This window comes from Gobius niger (genome assembly GCF_951799975.1).
Source record: "Gobius niger genome assembly, chromosome: 3".
Lineage (NCBI taxonomy): Eukaryota > Metazoa > Chordata > Actinopteri > Gobiiformes > Gobiidae > Gobius > Gobius niger.
In genome coordinates, this window is record NC_136854.1 from 3,956,338 (window position 1) to 3,979,493 (window position 23,156).

At 40.9% G+C, this 23,156-nt stretch overlaps 1 protein-coding gene across 1 annotated transcript; it reads right to left on the reverse strand.

Moving 5' to 3' along the window:
- Positions 1 to 117: 117 nt before the first annotated feature.
- On the reverse strand, positions 118 to 17,703 carry LOC306960439 (uncharacterized protein). The gene is made up of 4 exons (XM_079552869.1): positions 17,695 to 17,703; positions 10,032 to 11,695; positions 7,161 to 7,296; positions 118 to 1,951 (listed from the first exon to the last, which is right to left on the reverse strand). Exons 2-4 carry the CDS (start codon positions 11,691 to 11,693, stop codon positions 297 to 299), a joined length of 3,453 nt encoding a protein of 1,150 aa, XP_079408995.1. The 5' UTR covers positions 11,694 to 11,695; positions 17,695 to 17,703; the 3' UTR covers positions 118 to 296.
- Positions 17,704 to 23,156: the final 5,453 nt, after the last annotated feature.

Genomic DNA, 23,156 nt, shown 5'->3' on the forward strand with positions numbered 1-23,156 from the left:
AAGGCGTTCATAAAAGACAAGTCATTACACATGAAACTGTAAAATAAATCTTAATGTACTTGAAATAACTTAATCAAAGGTTATTTCTATAAATCTATAAATGTCCAAACCCAGATGTTCCTCATCAGTTTTATTCCATCCTGAACAGTGATGCAAATATAACGTTACATTTGTGTCGATCAGTGATTATTCAGTAATAAATGTGTCTCTGCACAAAAACAAGATCAAAGTATAAAGTTCAAAACTGAGACGATCAGAGTCAGAGACGACGAGTTCTTCCTGAGAGACTGAAGGCGTCACTGGTCACTGAGGTCAGTCTCCTCCAGGTCCTTCTCCACAGCGGAGATGATCAGAGGAGCTGAGTTTGTTCCTCTGTCATTGGGACAGGGACTGAAATAAGGAAAGAGTTTCTCCTTGAAGCTGCAGTCGGTGAAGGAGTAGAGGAGATCTGCAGAATCTACGTCATAAAAGGAGACCAGACCTGCTCCATAGTCCACAAACACCCCGACCTTCTGAGGAGGCCTCTGTGGGGACAGGGGGACAGAAGGACCAGCAAGAGCTTTGTATTCATCTCTGTTTCTCAACCAAATGGTCCAGAATCCGTCCTCTGGGCTCAGATCAATATATCCCTTCCTGTTCACAGACTCTTGGGCGACTCCTAAAGTCCACATAGTTTTCCCTTTGACCTGAACCTCAAAGTAGAACCTGCCTGAAGAGAAACTCTGTTTTCCTAGAACTATAGCATGATATGTAAACCTCTGAGGAGAGTCTGGGAGCTTCTTCTTCACATCACTGTGATGAACCTGTTTGAGATCTTCAGACAGAACCAGACGAGGATGAGCAGAGTCTGGGTCCAGAGTGACGTCCACAGCAAACGTCTGAACTCTCCTCAGCTCTAAGGTTGAAGTCAGGTGTTTGATCTTCTGTGAGAGACTCGTCTCCAGCTCAGACAGAGCTCGGGCCGCACTGCCCTCACACGTCTGCGGCTCAAAGCTCACGCTGCTCCAGTCCTTCAGGCCAGCAGGGGGCAGTGCAGGGCAGCGCTGTAGAAAGTGGAGGGGGTCTGTAGAGAGTGAGAGCTGCTGGGCCTCAGTGCTGCTCTTCTCCAGCTCACACATCTCCTGCTGCAGCAGTTGGATCAAGGCCTGAGCGCGCTCCTTATGTTTAGAAAGACTTTGTTCCAGGACTTTGGTGTGATGGTCCAAACATCTCTGCACAGACTCCATGATGTCACTGAAGACCTTCACCATCTGCTGTGTCTCTCTCTGAGCCTCTCTCTCACTGAGCTCCAGGGCAGCTGTGATCTCCTGGACCTTCAGCCTCCTCTGCTCCACCAGACGCTGGTTCTCGGCCACAGTCTGCTGCAGAGAGACCTTCTCCTGCTCAAATGCCTCCTCCAGAGACAACAGCTCATGGTTCTTGTGCTCCCGAAAGGCACACATGGTACAGACGCAGCCCTGATCAGTGTTACAGAACAGCTCTAGGGGGCGCTGGTGTGTGGGACACATCCTGTCCTCCAGGTCGTCCACAGGCTCCATCAGCTGGTGTGTCTTCAGCCCAGACACTGTCAGATGAGGCTGGAGGTGGCTCTCACAGAACGAGGACAGACAGACCAGGCAGGACTTCACCGCCTTCAGTTTGGGCTCAGAGCAGACGTCACACTGGACTTCACTGAAGAAGGACATGTCCTCCATAGATCTGCTCCTCTTCTCCAGTTTGAGCTGTGAGATCATCTCAGAGAGTAAGGTGTTGACGCAGAGCTCAGGTCTGATGGAGAAGCTCTTGTTACACAGTGGACATTTACAGACGGCTTTAGTGTCCCAGGTCTGAGAGATGCAGCGTTTGCAGAAGTTGTGTCCACATGGAGTGGAGACGGGCTCAGAGAACACCTCCAGACAGATGGAGCACAGGAACTGCTCCTCAGAGCTGCTCTGTGTGGAAGACGCCATTTCTGAAAAACATTTGGGACAAGTTTAAACTTCTCCTGTTCATGTCATTGTTCTACATTTACATCTGCTTCAAGAGGAACAAGTGAAGAAAAAAGAGTGGAAGAAACGAGCAAAGTTCTTGACAGTGAAGGAGAAATAAACGCTGATGTTTTCATCAAACATCTCCGCTCTAGTGAAGACCTGAACCTCTAACATGGAGAGACGCTCGATGCGTCTCCAGCTGGATCACAGTGGAGGGGCCTTTCTGTGTGGAGTTTGCATGTTCTCCCCGTGTCTGCGTGAGGGATAATGCACTCGAGGTGTCCATCATCAGAAACAACTGGACGATGCGGAGGCGGAGTCCAGTTATTCAGATAACGGTTCTGTCCCAAAGCTCTGGGATCCACTGTGGCCCCAGGGCAGCTGCCTGGGCCCCCTCCTTTTCTCAGGTACACAAATGATCTCCCGTGTGGACTGGATAAGTGGTCAGTTGTTTTGTACAGACGACTCTACTATGTATTATTCTAATCCTAATGTAAAGGGAATATCAAAGCTTCTGGAAAAGGAGTCGGGGCCGTTCTTCAATGGGTCAAAAACAACAACATGATTCTAAACGTCTCCAAAACTAGATGTGGCTTATTGGGAGTAAACACAAACTAAATAGTAAAACTCAGCTCATACTGAGAAGTGAGAGCTCCATGTTGGAACACGTGCTGAAACACATGGATCACCATCGATCCTCACGTGGATCATGTGATCAGGAAAATGCTTGATAATGTAAAGTGCTCATGTTCAGACCTGTGTAAACCTGCTGACAGCACCGTGGCCGTGGGTTTGCGTGGGGGCCATGGGGACATGTTGTGACACATTGTGTGATCTTTCACTCAGATGTGTTTCTTTAGGCTTGGGGAGGACATCGGCATCACAACACTTTGTTTCGGAGCCTTATTTATGGAGCCTCATCACGTGAGCCGCATTTACGCCATTTACACGCCATGTTTCTCATTTATTTATGCGGATGCTTCACTCAAACTCTCTGCAGAACTTCTTTGATTCACAGGTTCAGTGGGAGAGAAGCTTCTGCTCCATGTTCTCTGAGCGCTTTTAGTGGTTTTGTTTTTCAGGTCCAAAAACAAAACAACTAAAACAAAGAGTCAAATTAATCTGTCTAAGTGACGATGTTTGACGAGTCTGGAGGAATAATCTTTATATTTAAATAAATAAAAAAGTATAATATCTATTTTTTTGGGAGGGCGGGGATAAAGTGTCCTCACCAATAGTAACACCAAACCTACACCCTTGGACACAACTGTCACTGCAGCAGTAAATGATAGGATATAGTGAGTCCATGTTAAAGGAATAGGCCACCGTTTTTACTTACTGAGATATGTTCTTACCTCACTTTAGACGTGTTAATATATCCCCGTCTGGTCTTTGTCCGTGCGCTCACACATACGCAGCCTCTCCCACATGTCACATAGCTCCGAAAAAGCTCACGATAGAAGCTGCCAAGCTCTTCCACGTGTTCCCTATTTAAATAAAGTTACGTGAAGTGTTTTCATGCGAAGTATATTTACACAGAAATGTAGCATGTGGATTTTATAAGCAAATAAAAAGGGGGACTATATTTTGAGGCGTAATGATACAGGAGCACAGCGTCCGCGCAGTAACTCCTAAAGACTCCCCCCGCTCACTTCCGTCAACAGAAGCTGCGTGACTTGTACAGAGCCTTTTACAACAAGCAGAAAATATATTTTCGTAAAGTGCTCGCGCATTCCTACCTCATGGTCGAGGGCCTGAGTCCTGTGTCGTCGTCCGGGGTGAGTTGGAAATCTGTGAAACATTACTACACTATATACTATACTATATATATATTATCACAGCCCGGCACGATGCACGTAAAAGGCATTGTTCACAAGTTATCCACGCTTCTTCAACTGTTCTCTGCGAGCTCTCTACAAGTCACGCAGCTTCTATTGACGGAAGTGAGCGGGAAAGTCTTTAGGAGTTACTGCGCCGACGCTGTGCTCCTCGTATCATTACGCCTCACAATAGGCTGTATGCACAGTTTCCCCACGTGACGTCTTCCTGGACAGTCAGCCAGACGCAGCACTTCCTGTCGCTGGTCGTTTACATTCACAATTAGCAGGTTCCCACACAAAAATAGCGATAGCTCAGGATCTGGTTAAGGACAACGAGTTACTAATGGACAGTCACAGCAACGTATTACAAACATCATGTTCGCTGTGAATCCAGCACCCAAAGGAAATGCCAGCTGTCGTAAGGTAGGAGCTTTTATCTTAGAGCTAAAGGCTAGTGTTAAAAAATGATAATAAAACATGTAAACAAGTAAATATTATTTAAACTACTAACAGGACGATTCTTTTTTGCGCAGGCTCGTTCAAAACTTTGCGCTAGTTTTATTTTTTATTTTGTTAGCCGCGTTAGCCTCAAGACAAAAACATCCACCGTTATGAACACGGAGGTTTCCTCCAGTGAAGTCTTTACGTCTCACGTAATATTTTTTAACCTGCTCCAGTCACATCTTAACTTTTACTCGCTGTCCTTTACCAAATCTTAAAGGGACTATAAGGAGTTTAAAAATGTTAAAATTAAGTATTTTCCTCCCCCTACATGTTCCAGCCATGTCCTGATGTGTAGAATGAGCTCAGACCTGTTCACCACAACTGCCTCTAAAATCCTGTACTGTCACTCAAAAATGTGTCACTTCGGCCCGAATTGCCGTCATGCACGAGCTTAATATAGAAGGTGCAGTTACACATATGGCCTGAGGTGGCAGTAGTGAGTATAAAATGGCGAACTTGCTTCCAGCCCCTTTAAGCAATTGCTTCATTTCTGTGGGACCTGCTAATTTTTAATGGGAAGAGATAACAAACAGGAAGTACAGCGTCTGGCTGACTGTCCAGGCGGAAATCACGTGGGGTCACTGTGCATATAGCCCATATAGTCCCCCTTTTTATCTGCTTATAAAATTGACATGTTACATTTCTGTGTAAATATACTTCGCATGAAAACACTTCACGTAACTTTATTTAAATAGGGAACACGTGGAAGAGCTTGGTAGCTTCTATCGTGAGCTTTTTTGGAGCTATATGACATGTGGGAGAGGCTGCGTATGTGCTCCGTTTGCCTGACAGAGCGCACGGACAAAGACCAGACAGGGATATATTAACTCGGCTAAGGTTAGGTAAGAACATATCTCGGTATGTAAAAACGGTGGCCTATTCCTTTAACTGTGTCCCTAAAACAGGCGTGTCTCGGCCCTGGGGCTTCACTGCTGTGTAGTACATAATGACCAAGTCAGTATGTTATAAAATGAGCTGTGCATATTTTAAGCAGCTAAATATGTTATGGGGAAAAGTTTATGAAATAATGTGTCGTTTTGGACTTAACGACTTAAAGGTCTTATTTGAATGCATTTAACCAGGTCTTGGTGTGTTGGACAATGTGGAAAATTTGGCTCATCAGTTCGAAAGTTCAGCTCCCTGCTGTAACAATGTTCCATTCAATATTTGGCCGTGGGCCATGTATGTGATATGTATGAAACGCATTGTACACATACATAGTAAACATGGGGTCACATAGAAATGGACCATGACCAATAATTGAATGGAAGAGAGCAAGCAATAACGCGGGGGGCCTCCTCTCACAGGACTCGAACTGTATAGACAACAATTGAACTTGTGTTTTACTCCAGACTCGTGACCATGACTCTGGAATAAGGAGGAGGGGATAATGTAAACGTATATAAGGAGATGTTTTCCGTTGAACGAGAGGTCTTTTGGGCACCCTCGAGAGAAGGTTGTACTTGCTGCGTGTTCTACTGCATTTTAATTTCTTTATTAAAAATCCGCAAAACGCAGTACCTGTCCTCGAGTTTCAATTTTTAGTTCGGGTCCACTTCTGGCTTAGCATCTTTAGGAATATTGACCTTGTATGCCATTCTCCCACACGAGGACGCATAGTTAAGGCCAATATTCAGTAATAAGTTCTGTTTTCTTCAAACCTGAGAGGGCCACTCTGGGAACAGAGTGAGTATTCTTGCTACATGGTATATCCCGTGGGTGGAGGGAATAACCTTAACTTGTACTGCGGAGAAACTGTGTTTTTATCTGAGTCGTAAGTTTGAATTTCACATTCATAGAGGCGAGATGCAACTACAGTTAAAAATACGCTAGATGAACGAGAATAGCAAAGTCCGTATAAGTTATATGGAAGCCCATATTAGGGTAGAATTGTTGATTGATGAAAGCTTGAAGGAACTCAAAGTGACTGTAGTATAAAATAAAGAAGACTTTGAACTCTCTCAATAGATACGGGAAGTATAAGCAGAGGGTGCGTGTCGGGCTTCTGTCGTCAGCGGGAGGAGAGACGCCCCTTCCTGACGTCAGGCCGCCTTTAAGAGCCTGAGGTTGTGATTTACTTAATGCAATAGTACTTGTGTTAGTGTAGGTAATCGCAATTGCAGAATAGCTGTCCCTCCTCTTTTGTCTGGGACAGACTTTAGAACAGCTCCATTTGATCCAGCCTTTGATTCAAATCTGTGTGTCCTGCTCTGAAAGTCACACTTCAGATGAAAGTCTGCTCAGAATGTGCTTTACACACGACTATATCACTCTCACATATAGTTCACACTGTAAACTATGTTTACATGTTAAAGTACTTTCATGGATAATAATACGATGGCAGAGATCACACAGATCTGACCAGTGGCTTCATGTTCAGGTAAACACTTGTTCTCAGGACATTAGAGGATTCTATTATGGTATTTTTGATCATTTATTAAGGAAATCATCAGACTGAAGGACATTCTAACTCTTTACACCTGTGTAAACATTTGCTTCACTAAAGTAACACAAATGTACAGCAGGTTTAGTCCGGACGACTTCCATCTGGAGGATTCCTTTAAACTGACTTTCACATTACATAAGCACTTCTGTTGTTGTTTCTACATTATTTTCTCTGATTCCAAACATAGTGGAGTGAGTTTGACTCTCACACAAACACAAACAGCCCCAGTGTAATAAGTCACTAAACCTCCTCAGATCCTGTGATAAGAGTTTTGTGTGACTGTTGTTCCAGGCCGTGTGCTGCAGAGGAACAGACTCACAAACTGCTGAGTCGTGTTTAGAAACAAGTTGAAACAGATGAAAGCTCAGGAATCAGGCCGTGATACAGAGTTTATACAAAGAAGTGTAGAAGAGTTCTTACCAGAGAGTCCTGAGGTGCAGACGGAGGAAACACTGAAGTGAACACAGCTCTGAAGGAAATGGAACTTCCTGATCTTTAGAGTCATGTGACTCAGAGAGGACGGACCAGTTCTAAACCAGGAAGTGTCGAGGTGAGACTGGCATCAACAAACAGCTCCATAAAGTCAGGGATTAGTGATGAGCAGATTTTGTTCTGTATTGGCGGTGAAATAGTTTATTTAATGGAAAACTATAAACAACCTTGTAGTTTGGGAAATCCTCTCACATCCAGACAGAAAGTGTTAAATCAAAAACTTCAGGAAACTGGAATGGTTGATATATTGAACCCAGTCGACAAAAACGTGGATTCTTGTGTGGTCGTTGTGGATGAGGTTCTTTATTTCCTCCGATGGTAAAACTGCTCATTCTTTTTAGTAAAAAGCCTCCAGTTCCTGTAAATTCCTGGACTGTCTTCATGTGTAGCGTGAGCGGTGGTAGAACAATGAAATTCCAACAACGCCACCCAGGGTTCTGGCCCTGGGACCAGACTGGTTCTGTTTTACTTATAGTTTCTGTGGGAGGCCGCGCTCGGTCAGGACAATAAAGGGCTGGATTTGTATTACAAAGAATATTTATTTAGTAAATACAACATTTAAAATAGGCCAAGTGTTGTTTTTCTTTAAAATAACAGTTTCAACTCACACAGTGCAGCTTTAAACAGTTTCAACTCACACAGTGCAGCTTTAAACAGTTTCAACTCACACAGTGCAGCTTTAAACAGTTTCAACTCACACAGTGCAGCTTTAAACAGTTTCAACTCACACAGTGCAGCTTTAAACAGTTTCAACTCACACAGTGCAGCTTTAAACAGTTTCAACTTATACAGTGCAGCTTTAAACAGTTTCAACTTATACAGTGCAGCTTTAAACAGTTTAAACTTACACAGTGCAGCTTTAAACAGTTTCAACTCACACAGTGCAGCTTTAAACAGGCGAGGGCGGCACCTTTGAATCAGCAATTAAATCAATGGGGAAAATAAGCAATAGTTACAGCAGAAACAAAAGGCAAAGCAACAAATCAAACCATGCAATAACAAACCAAACCAAGCAAAAATAAATCAAACACATGAAAAGAAAATGAGCAAATGAACTGGACATGCAAAGCAAACAAACTGGCAAAATATTCAGGGTGGGTTTGCCTCCAGAACACCAAATGTGAATGTTAATTTTTTTTATTTTTATTTTTTTTGTCAATTTCTTGTGACATTTTTGTGACATTATTGCCACTTTTTCATCAATTTTTTGTCACTTTTTTGTCACATTTTTTTATTTTTTCGTCAATTTTTTTTATCAACTTTTCGTCATTTATGGTCAAAATTTTATCACACTTTTGTCATTTTTTGGTCATTTTTTTGTCACATTTCCATCATTGTTTTCGTCTCAGTTTTGTCGCTATTTTCTCACCTTTTTTCCAGAAGCTTTTGGATTGGGGTAAAGCCAAACTGGAGAAAATGTGCTCGGTTCAGGTGGGAGTTAAGGAGTTAATAAAAGACATGTCATTGCACTTGAAACTGTAAAATAAATCTTAATGTACTTGAAATAAGACGTTTTTTCCTAAAATTAATCAGATTTTTTCAACAGTTCCTCACAGTACTCGAGTAACATTTTTACTTTTACTTGAGTAATGCTTTGGGTCATTACTGAACTTAATCAAAGGTTATTTCTATAGAACTTTACAACAACAACAAAACAATAGGAGGTCATATTTACTGAAATCAAAAGTTATTTCAATCAAAAACATCAGGTCGAGTTATATTTTCCCATAGGACCTTCTTTGAGCAGCTTCAAATTCTTAAATCCATTAAACGTGTGAGTTTTTGGACAGTTTCTGCTTGGATTTCTTTGCAGGATGTTAGAATAACCTCCCAGAGCTGCTGTTTGGATGAAAACTGCCTCCCACCCTCATAGATGTTTAGCTTGAGGCTCCAAAGGTTCTCAATAGGGCTGAGGTCAGGGGAGGAGGGGGTCCACATCATGAGTTTCTCTCCTTTTATGCCCATAGCAGCCAGTGCTGCAGAGGGATTCTTTACAGCAAGACACCTTCAGGGATCCTAAAGGGGCCGACCTGCTCTCTTACCATGATTCTGGCCCAAAACATGACTCCGCCCCCTCCTTACTGACGTCACAGCCTTGCTGGGACATGGTGGCCATTCACCAACCATCCACTACTCCATTGATTTGACCATCCAGGGTCACACGGCCTCATCAGTGAACAAGACTGTTTGAAAATGAGTCTTCATGTATTTCTGAGCCACTGCAGCCGTTTCTGCTTCAGCTTCAATGAACAGTTTAGGGGAGGCTGGATAGAAGGTTTATGCACAACTGCAGCCTCTGGAGGGTCGGCTTTGTAGCAGCTGTTCTCTTAATCTGATGTGTTTGTCAGGCAGAAACCGTCCTCATTGTGCCTTTATAAGACATTCAACTATTTCACGCTTTTCATCAGCAGAGAGATCCTTTTTCTTTCCCTTATTAATAAAATATTAACCCAACATTGTTTTGGTCCAACAGTTACTCAGCAGCACAAGATTGTTTAGTGTGTGACATTTACAGTTTCTCGTCTTCCTTCGTTTTGTTTCCAGATGTTTTTTGCCAAATGTTATATTTATTTATTGTTCGTCTGTTTTGATGTGAATAAATGTCCAAACCCAGATGTTCCTCATCAGTTTTATTCCATCCTGAACAGTGATGCAAATATAACGTTACATTTGTGTCGATCAGTGATTATTCAGTAATAAATGTGTCTCTGCACAAAAACAAGATCAAAGTATAAAGTTCAAAACTGAGACGATCAGAGTCAGAGACGACGAGTTCTTCCTGAGAGACTGAAGGCGTCACTGGTCACTGAGGTCAGTCTCCTCCAGGTCCTTCTCCACAGCGGAGATGATCAGAGGAGCCGAGTTTGTTCCTCCTTCATTGGGTTCAGGACTGAAATAAGGAAAGAGTTTCTCCTTGAAGCTGCAGTCGGTGAAGGAGTAGAGGAGATCTGCAGAATCTACGTCATAAAAGGAGACCAGACCTGCTCCATAGTCCACAAACACCCCGACCTTCTGAGGAGGCCTCAGTGGAGACAGGGGGACAAGAGGACCAGCACAAGCTTTGTATTCATCTCTGTTTCTCAACCAAATGGTCCAGAATCCGTTCTTTGGGCTCAGACTGATCTCTCCCTTCCTGTTCACAGACTCTTGGGCGACTCCTAAAGTCCACATAGTTTTCACTTTGACCTGAACCTCAAAGTAGAACCTGCCTGAGGAGAAACTCTGTTTTCCTAAAACCATAGCATATTTAGTAAACCTCTGAGGAGAGTCTGGGAGCTTCTTCAAAACATCACCACAATGAACCTGTTTGAGATCTTCAGACAGAACCAGTTGAGGATGAGCAGAGTCTGGGTCCAGAGTGACGTCCACAGCAAACGTCTGAACTCTCCTCAGTTGGTCCTTTTTGGGCAGTTGTTTAAAGACGTTGTTGATCTTCTGTGAGAGCCTTGTCTCCAGCTCAGACAGAGCTCGGGCCGCACTGCCCTCACACGTCTGCGGCTCAAAGCTCACGCTGCTCCAGTCCTTCAGGCCAGCAGGGGGCAGTGCAGGGCTGTGCTGTAGAAAGTGGAGGGGGTCTGTAGAGAGTGAGAGCTGCTGGGCCTCAGTGCTGCTCTTCTCCAGCTCACACATCTCCTGCTGCAGCTGTTGGATCAAGGCCTGAGCGCGCTCCTTATGTTTAGAAAGACTTTGTTCCATGACTTTGGTGTGATGGTCCAAACATCTCTGCACAGACTCCATGATGTCACTGAAGACCTTCACCATCTGCTGTGTCTCTCTCTGAGCCTCTCTCTCACTGAGCTCCAGGGCAGCTGTGATCTCCTGGACCTTCAGCCTCCTCTGCTCCACCAGACGCTGGTTCTCAGCCACAGTCTGCTGCAGAGAGACCTTCTCCTGCTCAAACGCCTCCTCCAGAGACAACAGCTCATGCTTCTTGTGCTCGAGAGGAACACACATGGCACAGACACAGCTCTGATCAGTGTTACAGAACAGCTCTAGGGGGCGCTGGTGTGTGGGACACATCCTGTCCTCCAGGTCGTCCACAGGCTCCATCAGCTGGTGTCTCTTCAGCCCAGACACTGTCAGATGAGGCTGGAGGTGGCTCTCACAGAACGAGGACAGACAGACCAGGCAGGACTTTACCGCCTTCAGTTTGGGCTCAGAGCAGACGTCACACTGGACTTCACTGAAGAAGGACATGTCCTCCATAGATCTGCTCCTCTTCTCCAGTTTGAGCTGTGAGATCATCTCAGAGAGTAAGGTGTTGACGTAGAGCTCAGGTCTGATGGAGAAGCTCTTGTTACACAGTGGACATTTACAGACGGCTTTAGTGTCCCAGGTCTGAGAGATGCAGCGTTTGCAGAAGTTGTGTCCACATGGAGTGGAGACGGGCTCAGAGAACACCTCCAGACAGATGGAGCACAGGAACTGCTCCTCAGAGCTGCTCTGTGTGGAAGACGCCATTTCTGAAAAACATTTGGGACAAGTTTAAACTTCTCCTGTTCATGTCATTGTTCTACATTTACATCTGCTTCAAGAGGAACAAGTGAAGAGAAAAGAGTGGAAGAAACGAGCAAAGTTCTTAAACATCTCCGCTCTAGTGAAGACCTGAACCTCTAACATGGAGAGACGCTCGATGCGTCTCCAGCTGGATCACAGTGGAGGGGCCTTTCTGTGTGGAGTTTGCATGTTCTCCCCGTGTCTGCGTGAGGGATAATGCACTCGAGGTGTCCATCATCAGAAATAACTGGACGATGTGGAGGCGGAGTCCAGTTATTCAGATAACGGTTCTCTGTCCCAAAGCTCTGGGATCCACTGTGGCCCCAGGGCAGCTGCCTGGGCCCCCTCCTTTTCTCAGTTACACAAATGATCTCCCGTGTGGACTACGGTGTCCCAGGCTATACAGTGACATTTTTAAAATTGTAATATTGCAATGCAGTCCCCCATAAAGTTTCACTATGACTCCATGAAACTACACACCAAACATTTAGAGGTTCCCCCAAGATCACTGAAGTGTTACCATTATGACATATAGGTGACACTGCGGACAAAATGGACAAAATTTAAATAAAGGATTGAGCCAGATTAAAATGTATGTTTTTACTTTATTTATAAATTAGAAACTAAGATTATTCAGAAAGGATTTTGGATAAACTGTTACTGTTTCAATGAACTAATCACAAGTGAAAAGATTTAGATCTTGGTGCTTTTTTGTTTTGTTATAGTTGCTTTTCCAGCACGTTTTTGTCGATCTTTTGTTGCTTCTTTGTCACTTTTTTGTTGCTCTTTTGTTGCTTTGCTGTTTTGACCCTTGTCTTTCAAGAAGCTTTAAGATGTGGGTAAAGCCAAACCAGAGAAAATGTGCTTGGTTCAGGTGTGGGTTAAGAAGTTAATAATAATAATTATTATTATTATTTAGGAATAGCTTTTTGCTAGGGTTTACTGTTTAGGCTTGAAAACCAGACACATTTATCCTGAACAGTAAACAGGTTTGCTCACTGTGCACAGTGTAATGTGTCTAACATTTATGTTTGTTTGCAGCAACATGGCCAAAACAGTTAAGCATCACCTGGAACTGGAAGTACAGATAAGTTGGTTTTCTGTACTTCCAGTTCCAGGTGATGGTTGATCGTTCATCCATGTGAAACAATAAGCGGAGCTCGCCTTCCAGACGGTCCAGATGTTCTGAAACACTTTGTCCACGAGCATCACAAAATGAAACTGACACGGTCTGAAAGTTTAAGACCTGATGATTCCTTTCTGGATCAGGTCAGACAAACCGGTGCGACACAAGCCGGACATTATCAAAAAGATGAAAGACCTCGACTCTCATCATGGTCAGTCAGTGAAGCGTCGCTCAAGGAGGAATGACAAAGACCAACAGAATCAGAAAGAAAAGAGTTTGAAGATAGAGTCTCTTTGACATAAGTCATGGTAACTCTAACGTACTCATCAGTTTGATCGTACACTTTCTAAAGTGGAACCGTCACCATCTTGAAAGTACTGAGAGCTTTGCAAAATATTGCTGTGAACTTAAACATGTTGTTACATTATAACAATAATACAAGACTGTTCTGAAAAACGCCTGCAGTGTCACATATATGTCATAATGGTCAAACTCCTGTGACCTCGAAATATGATATAAATGAGCTGAAATGTTTAATGTAGTTTCATGGGGTCATAGTGAAACTTTTTAGGGGGACTGGACTGGCATTTTCCAATAAAAAAAATGTTTTGGGACACCCTAGTGTGTACTGGATAAGTGGACAGTTGTTTTGTACAGATGACTCTACTATGTATTATTCTAATCCTAATGTAAAGGAAATATCAAAGGTTCTGGAAAAGGAGTCGGGGCCGTTCTTCAATGGGTCAAAAACAACAACATGATTCTAAACGTCTCCAAAACTAGATGTGGCTTATTGGGAGTAAACACAAACTAAATAGTAAAACTCCGCTCATACTGAGAAGTGAGAGCTCCATGTTGGAACAAGTGATGAAACACATGGATCACCATCGATCCTCACGTGGATCATGTGATCAGGAAAATGCTTGATAATGTAAAGTGCTCATGTTCAGACCTGTGTAAACCTGCTGACAGCACCGTGGCCGTGGGTTTGCGTGGGGGCCATGGGGACATTTTGTGACACATTGTGTGATCTTTCACTCAGATGTGTTTCTTTAGGCTTGGGGAGGACATCGGCATCAACACTTTGTTTCGGAGCCTTATTTATGGAGCCTCATCACGTGAGCCGCATTTACGCCATTTACACGCCATGTTTCTCATTTATTTATGCGGATGCTTCACTCAAACTCTCTGCAGAACTTCTTTGATTCACAGGTTCAGTGGGAGAGAAGCTTCTGCTCCATGTTCTCTGAGCGCTTTTAGTGGTTTTGTTTTTCAGGTCCAAAAACAAAACAACTAAAACAAAGAGTCATATTAATCTGTCTAAGTGACGATGTTTGACAAGTCTGGAGGAATAATCTTTATATTTAAAAAAATAAAAAAGTATATTATCTATTTATTTGGGGGGTGGGGTTAAAGTGTCCCCACCAATAGTAACACCAAACCTACGCCCTTGGACACAACTGTCACTGCAGCAGTAAATGATAGGATATAGTGAGTCCATGTTAACTGTGTCCCTAAAACAGGCGTGTCTCGGCCCCGGGGCTTCACTGCTGTCCCTCCTCTTTTGTCTGGGACAGACTTTAGAACAGCTCCATATGATCCAGCCTTTGATTCAAATCTGTGTGTCCTGCTCTGAAAGTCACACTTCAGATGAAAGTCTGCTCAGAATGTGCTTTACACACAACTATATCACTCTCACATATAGTTCACACTGTAAACTATGTTTACATGTTAAAGTACTTTCATGGATAATAATACGATGGCAGAGATCACACAGATCTGACCAGTGGCTTCATGTTCAGGTAAACACTTGTTCTCAGGACAATAGAGGATTCTATTATGGTGTTTTTGATCATTTATTAAGGAAATCATCAGACTGAAGGACATTCTCACTCTTTACACCTGTGTAAACATTTGCTTCACTAAAGTAACACAAATGTACAGCAGGTTTAGTCCGGACGACTTCCATCTGGAGGATTCCTTTAAACTGACTTTCACATTACATAAGCACTTCTGTTGTTGTTTCTAGATTATTTTCTGTGATTCCAAACATAGTGGAGTGAGTTTGACTCTCACACAAACACAAACAGCCCCAGTGTAATAAGTCACTAAACCTGACAGTCCGACCTCCTCCATGTGATAAAGAGGCTGCGTCCGAAACGAGCAGATTGGTCAGAGCTCTTACGCCAAACCGGATGTGCGTCAGCGTCTGCCATGACAAGAAGCTTCCGAATAAATCTGTCAGTTAGGAAGGAGTTAGAAAAAGGAGCCTCGATGCTAACTATCATAGCAACTTTAGCATAGGGACCTCTGGTGCTAACTATCATAGCCACTTAGCATAGGGACCTCTGGTGCTAACTATCATGGCCACTTTAGCATAGGGACCTCTGGTGCTAACTATCATATCCACTTTAGCATAGGGACCTCTGGTGCTAACTATCATAGCCACTTAGCATAGGGACCTCTGGTGCTAACTATCATGGCCACTTAGCATAGGGACCTCTGGTGCTAACTATCATATCCACTTTAGCATAGGGACCTCTGGTGCTAACTATCATAGCCACTTTAGCATAGGGACCTCTGGTGCTAACTATCATATCCACTTTAGCATAGGGACCTCTGGTGCTAACTATCATATCCACTTTAGCATAGGGACCTCTGGTGCTAACTATCATAGCCACTTAGCATAGGGACCTCTGGTGCTAACTATCATGGCCACTTTAGCATAGGGACCTCTGGTGCTAACTATCATAGCCACTTAGCATAGGGACCTCTGGTGCTAACTATCATGGCCACTTTAGCATAGGGACCTCTGGTGCTAACTATCATAGCCACTTTAGCATAGGGACCTCTGATGCTAACTAACCAGTGATTAAGAGCTATGTGCCATCCCATAAGCCACTGCGCCAAACCCCCCCACCCTCCAGTGATTCATGTGCCACTGTTGATTGACAGGGGCACATTTAATAAAAAATAAATACAAAATAAACTAGAAATGCAATGGCTGCGCCATTGCGATTGACTGCGGAAATGCGGGAAGCGAATGCAGAAATTGCATAAACTCTTCAAATTGCATAATCAAATTTGCATAAACTGGTAAAATGCATAAAATGTCATGTTGCATAAACTGTATAAACTGCATAAAGTGGTAAAATGCATGAATGGGATTTTTGCATAAATTATGTAAATTGCATAAATGCCTTAAAATGCGTAAATCCTAAATGGCATAAACTCTTAAGTTGCATGAACGCTTTAAAATGCATAAACTGGTTAAATCCCATAAAGTGGTTACTTTGCATAAATTGTTAATATTGTATAAACTTTTTAAATTCCATAAACTGGTCAAACTGTTGAAATGGCCTCAGTGCTTGATTGGCAGAAGCTGCACAAACGGCTGAAAGTCCTGGAGTCTCCCCATTGGCTGGATTCCCACATACACACCCATGCAAAAATTTAAAACTCTCGTATAAAAAAACTGGAAATCTGCAGAAGGACAATTTTTTCTCAAAACCCACAAGTTGCAGAAGCTGAACATGCACAAAGTGCAGAAATTGCAGAAAATGCAGAAAAAAGTGCAGAAAAGCATGGATTTGCGGCAGCCCCATTATAAGTCAATGGGAAAAATCTCCGACATTTTGGCCGATTGCGGAAAAAACGTAAATTGCAGAAGTCCCAAAAGTAATAGCACCCTTCTCCTCAACATGCGGAACGTTTTGATGCATAACTTGCATAAATTGCACAAAGCATGAAGGTGCTGAAAGCTGGAGAAAATCGGGAAAAAGATGGAAGAGGAATAATAATAAAGAAGATGAAAACCAATAATTGACTGCGGAAGAATTCCGCAGTCAATCAATAAATAAAGATTCTGCACAAGCCAAACTTTATAAAAGTGATAAATCCATGTTGTCGTCTCCACAGCTCAGTCACATGTCAGTGTTAAAGAGGAAACTCAGGAAAAAGATTAAATGCTTTTGTTTCATTTAGTAGAAACTTAAGCCACATGGATCATTTGCTGCTGTAGCTTTAAGAAACAGCCTCACAAACTGCTGCGTCATGTTTAGAAACAAGTTTAAACAGATGAAAGCTCAGGAATCAGGCCGTGATACAGAGTTTATGGAACTTCCTGGTCTTTAGAGTCATGTGACTCAGAGAGAGAATGAGGACGGACCAGTTCTAAACCAGGGAGTGTCGAGGTGAGACTGGCATCAACAAACAGCTCCATAAAGTCAGGGATTAGTGATGAGCAGCTTTGTTTCTTTTCTTTCTTGATTGGAATCATTTATTTGATGTAAAACTAAAAAAACAACCTTGTAGTTTGGGAAATCCTCTCACATCCAGACAGAAAGAATCATTCATCTTCTCTTCCAAACTTCATACAGTGTTGCTCAAAATGGAGTCGGCTGAAGCCATGAGCTCATAAGTGCCGACCCCATGTTCAGTTCAATAACATTTACAAAACATGATCAGTTATTAGGTCTGGATCACATTGACTTTTGATGCAAGTCCTTCCTGAACTAAACAGATGCAGATTTGTAACGATACGATCATCAGTTTTAAGCTTCACACAAAGTTTTCCATGAAGAGCATTTAAATACACAACACAGCAGCTTTGTACAGTTGTTACAGATGTTTGTAGAATGAAAATAAACAGAACACTCGGTAGAAAAAGAATTACTACGTCATTAATCTTACGTAATTGGAGATGAATCACAGGTTTACTGCAGAGGAACAGACTCACAAACTGCTGAGTCGTGTTTAGAAACAAGTTTAAACAGATGAAAGCTCAGGAATCAGGCCGTGATACAGAGTTTATACAAAGAAGTGTAGAAGAGTTCTTACCAGAGAGTCCTGAGGTGCAGACGGAGGAAACACTGAAGTGAACACAGCTCTGAAGGAAATGGAACTTCCTGATCTTTAGAGTCATGTGACTCAGAGAGGACGGACCAGTTCTAAACCAGGAAGTGTCGAGGTGAGACTGGCATCAACAAACAGCTCCATAAAGTCAGGGATTAGTGATGAGCAGCTTTGTTTCTTTTCTTTCTTGATTGGAATCATTTATTTGATGTAAAACTAAAAAAACAACCTTGTAGTTTGGGAAATCCTCTCACATCCAGACAGAAAGAATCAATTACTTCAGGAAACTGGAATGGTTGACATATTGATATTTAACCCAGTCGACAAAAACGTGGATTCTTGTGGTCGTTGTGGATGAGGTTCTTTATTTCCTCCGATGGTAAAACTGCTCATTCTTTTTGGTAAAAAGCCTCCAGTTCCTGTAAATTCCTGGACTGTCTTCATGAGCTGCAGTTTGAGATCTCCCCACAGCGTCTCCGTGACACTGAGGTCAGGAGACTGAGATGTTCACTCCAGAACCTTCTCTTTGTTCTGCTGGAGCCAGTGAGAGCTCGACCAGAAACATTGTGGAGGCAAAGACACACCAACAGTTAACTTCATCTGAAACGCAGAAGACTCTGAAATGAAGCTGTGCAGCTGTTTCAAGATGCACAATGAGGAGGCACTTGTTCTGCAGGACCAAGTCTCCAGAAGAAAGACATTACTCCACAAACACCACAAAGTATCTGCTGACAATGTGCCAAACAGCACAGAGACAAGACTCAACATTTCTGACACAAGGTCTTCTGGAAATATGAAACCAAAATGGGACCTGTCGGCCACAACCATAACCGTTACATGTGATCCATGACCACAGCCCCCTGACGCCCCTGCTCCACCGACGCCCCTGCTCCACCGACGCCCCTGCTCCACCGACGCCCCTGCTCCACCGACGCCCCTGCTCCCCTGACGCCCCTGCTCCACCGACGCCCCTGCTCCACCGACGCCCCTGCTCCACCGACGCCCCTGCTCCCCTGACGCCCCTGCTCCCCTGACGCCCCTGCTCCCCTGACGCCCCTGCTCCCCTGACGCCCCTGCTCCCCTGACGCCCCTGCCCCTGAAATGTTTAAAACTGAATGAGGGAAAAACAGAAGTTAGAACATTTGAATCTGCCCTCACGGACATGGGATCTTTACAAAGTCACCAGCCTCGGCGTCACCATAGACCAGGGCACAAACTTTTGTCTCCGTGGCCAAAATGAAATTACATTTGCATTTGATTCTATCTATACAAATAACCAGCTATATTAAAACAAATGGTAACTATGGCAAAAGCTTAGTTTTAGTCGAACAAAATCAGCAATTGTAGAAATTTAGTGCAAAAAAAAACAAAACTAACACCTGTATCTACAGCTCCTACAGTAACTTTACTTCACTCGCTCACTCAAAGAAAAGGCCACATTAGATTATTTTGAAAGTGTCAGTTCAGCATCAATTCTTTTATATATCAGTTTTAACATGTACCTTTGATGATGTAACAACCTTTGCAATAAAAGTGGGAAAACTGTGAAAGTTGATGCTACAAAGCTCTGTGATTGATAAATACCAAGACTCCACAACAGTGTTTCCTTAACTTTGTGAAAGGAGAGAAACAGCGCCCCCAATTTGACGCTGGTGGTCAAAAAGTGAACTGCATCCATGTTTACCTTTGAGAGTGAATGGAAGAGAGTTAGTTTTAACCACACGCAGTGTAAAAGTCGGTCACTCTCTGGCCAACAGATCAATGGCGTTTTAAAATCGGGTTTTTATCATCTTCGTCTTTTATCCAAAGTTAAGCCGTTTTTATCTTTAATCTTTTTGAGCAAGTCGTGCAGGCTTTTATTTCAGGCCGTCCGGACGACTCGGGCATCGGCCATAAAGCACTTTCCCGCCTGCAGTGAGTCCAGAACCTCCGCGGCTCCACTTTTATCAGGGACCAAAACACCTGAACACATCCCCCCAGTCCTGCGTCTTTGCACTGGCTCCCTGTTCACTTTAGAACTGATTTTAAAATGTTTGTTTTTAAAGCTCTGAATGGACCGGCCCCGCAGCACCTCACAGACCTCATCCACATGTCCCGCCCCCCACGCGCTCTGAGGCAGGGCCGGACTGGGACTGAAAAACAGCCCTGGACTCTGACCAGCCTGGCCCAAATTAACGGAATTGTGACACTTCCACAAATACATGTTTTAACCTCTTACCCCCCGCCTAAACCAAATGCATTCTGTCCTCTTTTCGCTGTGTAACACCTCATTTGAAAGCTAAGACCCACAAAACTGATCTTTTCATTGTGCTGTTGCTGTGTTGTGTCACCTTTTGTGGTTTTTTTGTCTTTTTTTTTTGGTGACATTTTTGTTGAATTTTTGTAATTTTTTATTGAGTTTTTGTCTCATTTTTGTCTCATTTTTGTCTCATTTTTGTCACATTTTTGTCACATTTTTGTCACATTTTTGTAATTTTTTATTGAGTTTTTGTCTCATTTTTGTCTCATTTTTGTCTCATTTTTGTCACATTTTTGTCACATTTTTATTGAATTTTTGTCACATTTTTGTCACATTTTTGTCACATTTTTGTCACATTTTTGTCACATTTTTTTCACAGTTTTGTCACATTTTTGTCACATTTTTATTGAATTTTTGTCACATTTTTGTCTCATTTTTGTCACATTTTTTTCACATTTTTGTCACAGTTTTGTCACAGTTTTGTCTCATTTTTGTCACATTTTTTTCACATTTTTGTCACATTTTTGTCACATTTTTATTGAATTTTTGTCACATTTTTGTCTCATTTTTGTCACATTTTTTTCACATTTTTGTCACAGTTTTGTCACAGTTTTGTCTCATTTTTGTCACATTTTTGTCTCATTTTTGTTGAATTATTGTCTCATTTTTGTCACATTTTTGTCTCATTTTTGTCACATTTTTTTTCACATTTTTGTCTCATTTTTGTCACATTTTTGTTGAGTTTTTGTCACATTTTTGTCTCATTTTTGTCACATTTTTATTGAATTTTTGTCACATTTTTGTCACATTTTTGTCACATTTTTGTCACATTTTTGTCACATTTTTTTCACATTTTTGTCTCATTTTTGTCACATTTTTGTTGAGTTTTTGTCACATTTTTGTCTCATTTTTGTCACATTTTTATTGAATTTTTGTCACATTTTTGTCACATTTTTTTCACAGTTTTGTCACATTTTTGTTGAATTATTGTCACATTTTTGTCTCATTTTTGTCACATTTTTGTCTCATTTTTGTCACATTTTTATTGAATTTTTGTCACATTTTTGTCTCATTTTTGTCACATTTTTGTCTCATTTTTGTCACATTTTTTTCACATTTTTGTCACATTTTTGTCTCATTTTTGTTGAATTATTGTCTCATTTTTGTCACATTTTTGTCTCATTTTTGTCACATTTTTTTCACATTTTTGTCTCATTTTTGTCACATTTTTGTTGAGTTTTTGTCACATTTTTGTCTCATTTTTGTCACATTTTTGTCACATTTTTGTCACATTTTTGTCACATTTTTGTCACATTTTTGTAATTTTTTATTGAGTTTTTGTCTCATTTTTGTCTCATTTTTGTCTCATTTTTGTCTCATTTTTGTCACATTTTTGTCACATTTTTATTGAATTTTTGTCACATTTTTGTCACATTTTTGTCACATTTTTGTCACATTTTTGTCACATTTTTTTCACAGTTTTGTCACATTTTTGTTGAATTATTGTCTCATTTTTGTCACATTTTTATTGAATTTTTGTCACATTTTTGTCTCATTTTTGTCACATTTTTGTCTCATTTTTGTCTCATTTTTGTCACATTTTTTTCACATTTTTGTCACAGTTTTGTCACATTTTTGTCTCATTTTTGTTGAATTATTGTCTCATTTTTGTCACATTTTTGTCTCATTTTTGTCACATTTTTTTTCACATTTTTGTCTCATTTTTGTCACATTTTTATTGAATTTTTGTCACATTTTTGTCACATTTTTTTCTCATTTTTGTTGAATTATTGTCTCATTTTTGTCACATTTTTATTGAATTATTGTCTCATTTTTGTCTCATTTTTGTCTCATTTTTGTTGAATTATTGTCTCATTTTTGTCACATTTTTGTCTCATTTTTGTCACATTTTTTTTCACATTTTTGTCTCATTTTTGTCACATTTTTGTTGAATTATTGTCTCATTTTTGTCACATTTTTATTGAATTTTTGTCACATTTTTGTCACATTTTTGTAATTTTTTATTGAGTTTTTGTCTCATTTTTGTCTCATTTTTGTCTCATTTTTGTCACATTTTTGTCACATTTTTGTCACATTTTTGTCACATTTTTGTCACATTTTTGTCACATTTTTTTCACAGTTTTGTCACATTTTTGTTGAATTATTGTCTCATTTTTGTCACATTTTTATTGAATTTTTGTCACATTTTTGTCTCATTTTTGTCACATTTTTGTCTCATTTTTGTCACATTTTTTTCACATTTTTGTCTCATTTTTGTCACATTTTTGTCTCATTTTTGTCACATTTTTTTTCACATTTTTGTCACATTTTTGTTGAGTTTTTGTCACATTTTTGTCTCATTTTTGTCACATTTTTGTTGAATTATTGTCTCATTTTTGTCACATTTTTATTGAATTTTTGTCACATTTTTGTCACATTTTTGTAATTTTTTATTGAGTTTTTGTCTCATTTTTGTCGAATTTTTGTCTCATTTTTGTCTCATTTTTGTCACATTTTTGTCACATTTTTATTGAATTTTTGTCACATTTTTGTCACATTTTTGTCACATTTTTGTCACATTTTTGTCACATTTTTTTCACAGTTTTGTCACATTTTTGTTGAATTATTGTCTCATTTTTGTCACATTTTTATTGAATTTTTGTCACATTTTTGTCTCATTTTTGTCACATTTTTTTCACATTTTTGTCACAGTTTTGTCACATTTTTGTCTCATTTTTGTTGAATTATTGTCTCATTTTTGTCACATTTTTGTCTCATTTTTGTCACATTTTTTTTCACATTTTTGTCTCATTTTTGTCACATTTTTGTTGAGTTTTTGTCACATTTTTGTCTCATTTTTGTCACATTTTTGTTGAATTATTGTCTCATTTTTGTCACATTTTTATTGAATTTTTGTCACATTTTTGTCACATTTTTGTCACATTTTTGTCACATTTTTGTCACATTTTTGTAATTTTTTATTGAGTTTTTGTCTCATTTTTGTCGAATTTTTGTCTCATTTTTGTCTCATTTTTGTCACATTTTTGTCACATTTTATTGAATTTTTGTCACATTTTTGTCACATTTTTGTCACATTTTTGTCACATTTTTTTCACAGTTTTGTCACATTTTTGTTGAATTATTGTCTCATTTTTGTCACATTTTTATTGAATTTTTGTCACATTTTTGTCTCATTTTTGTCACATTT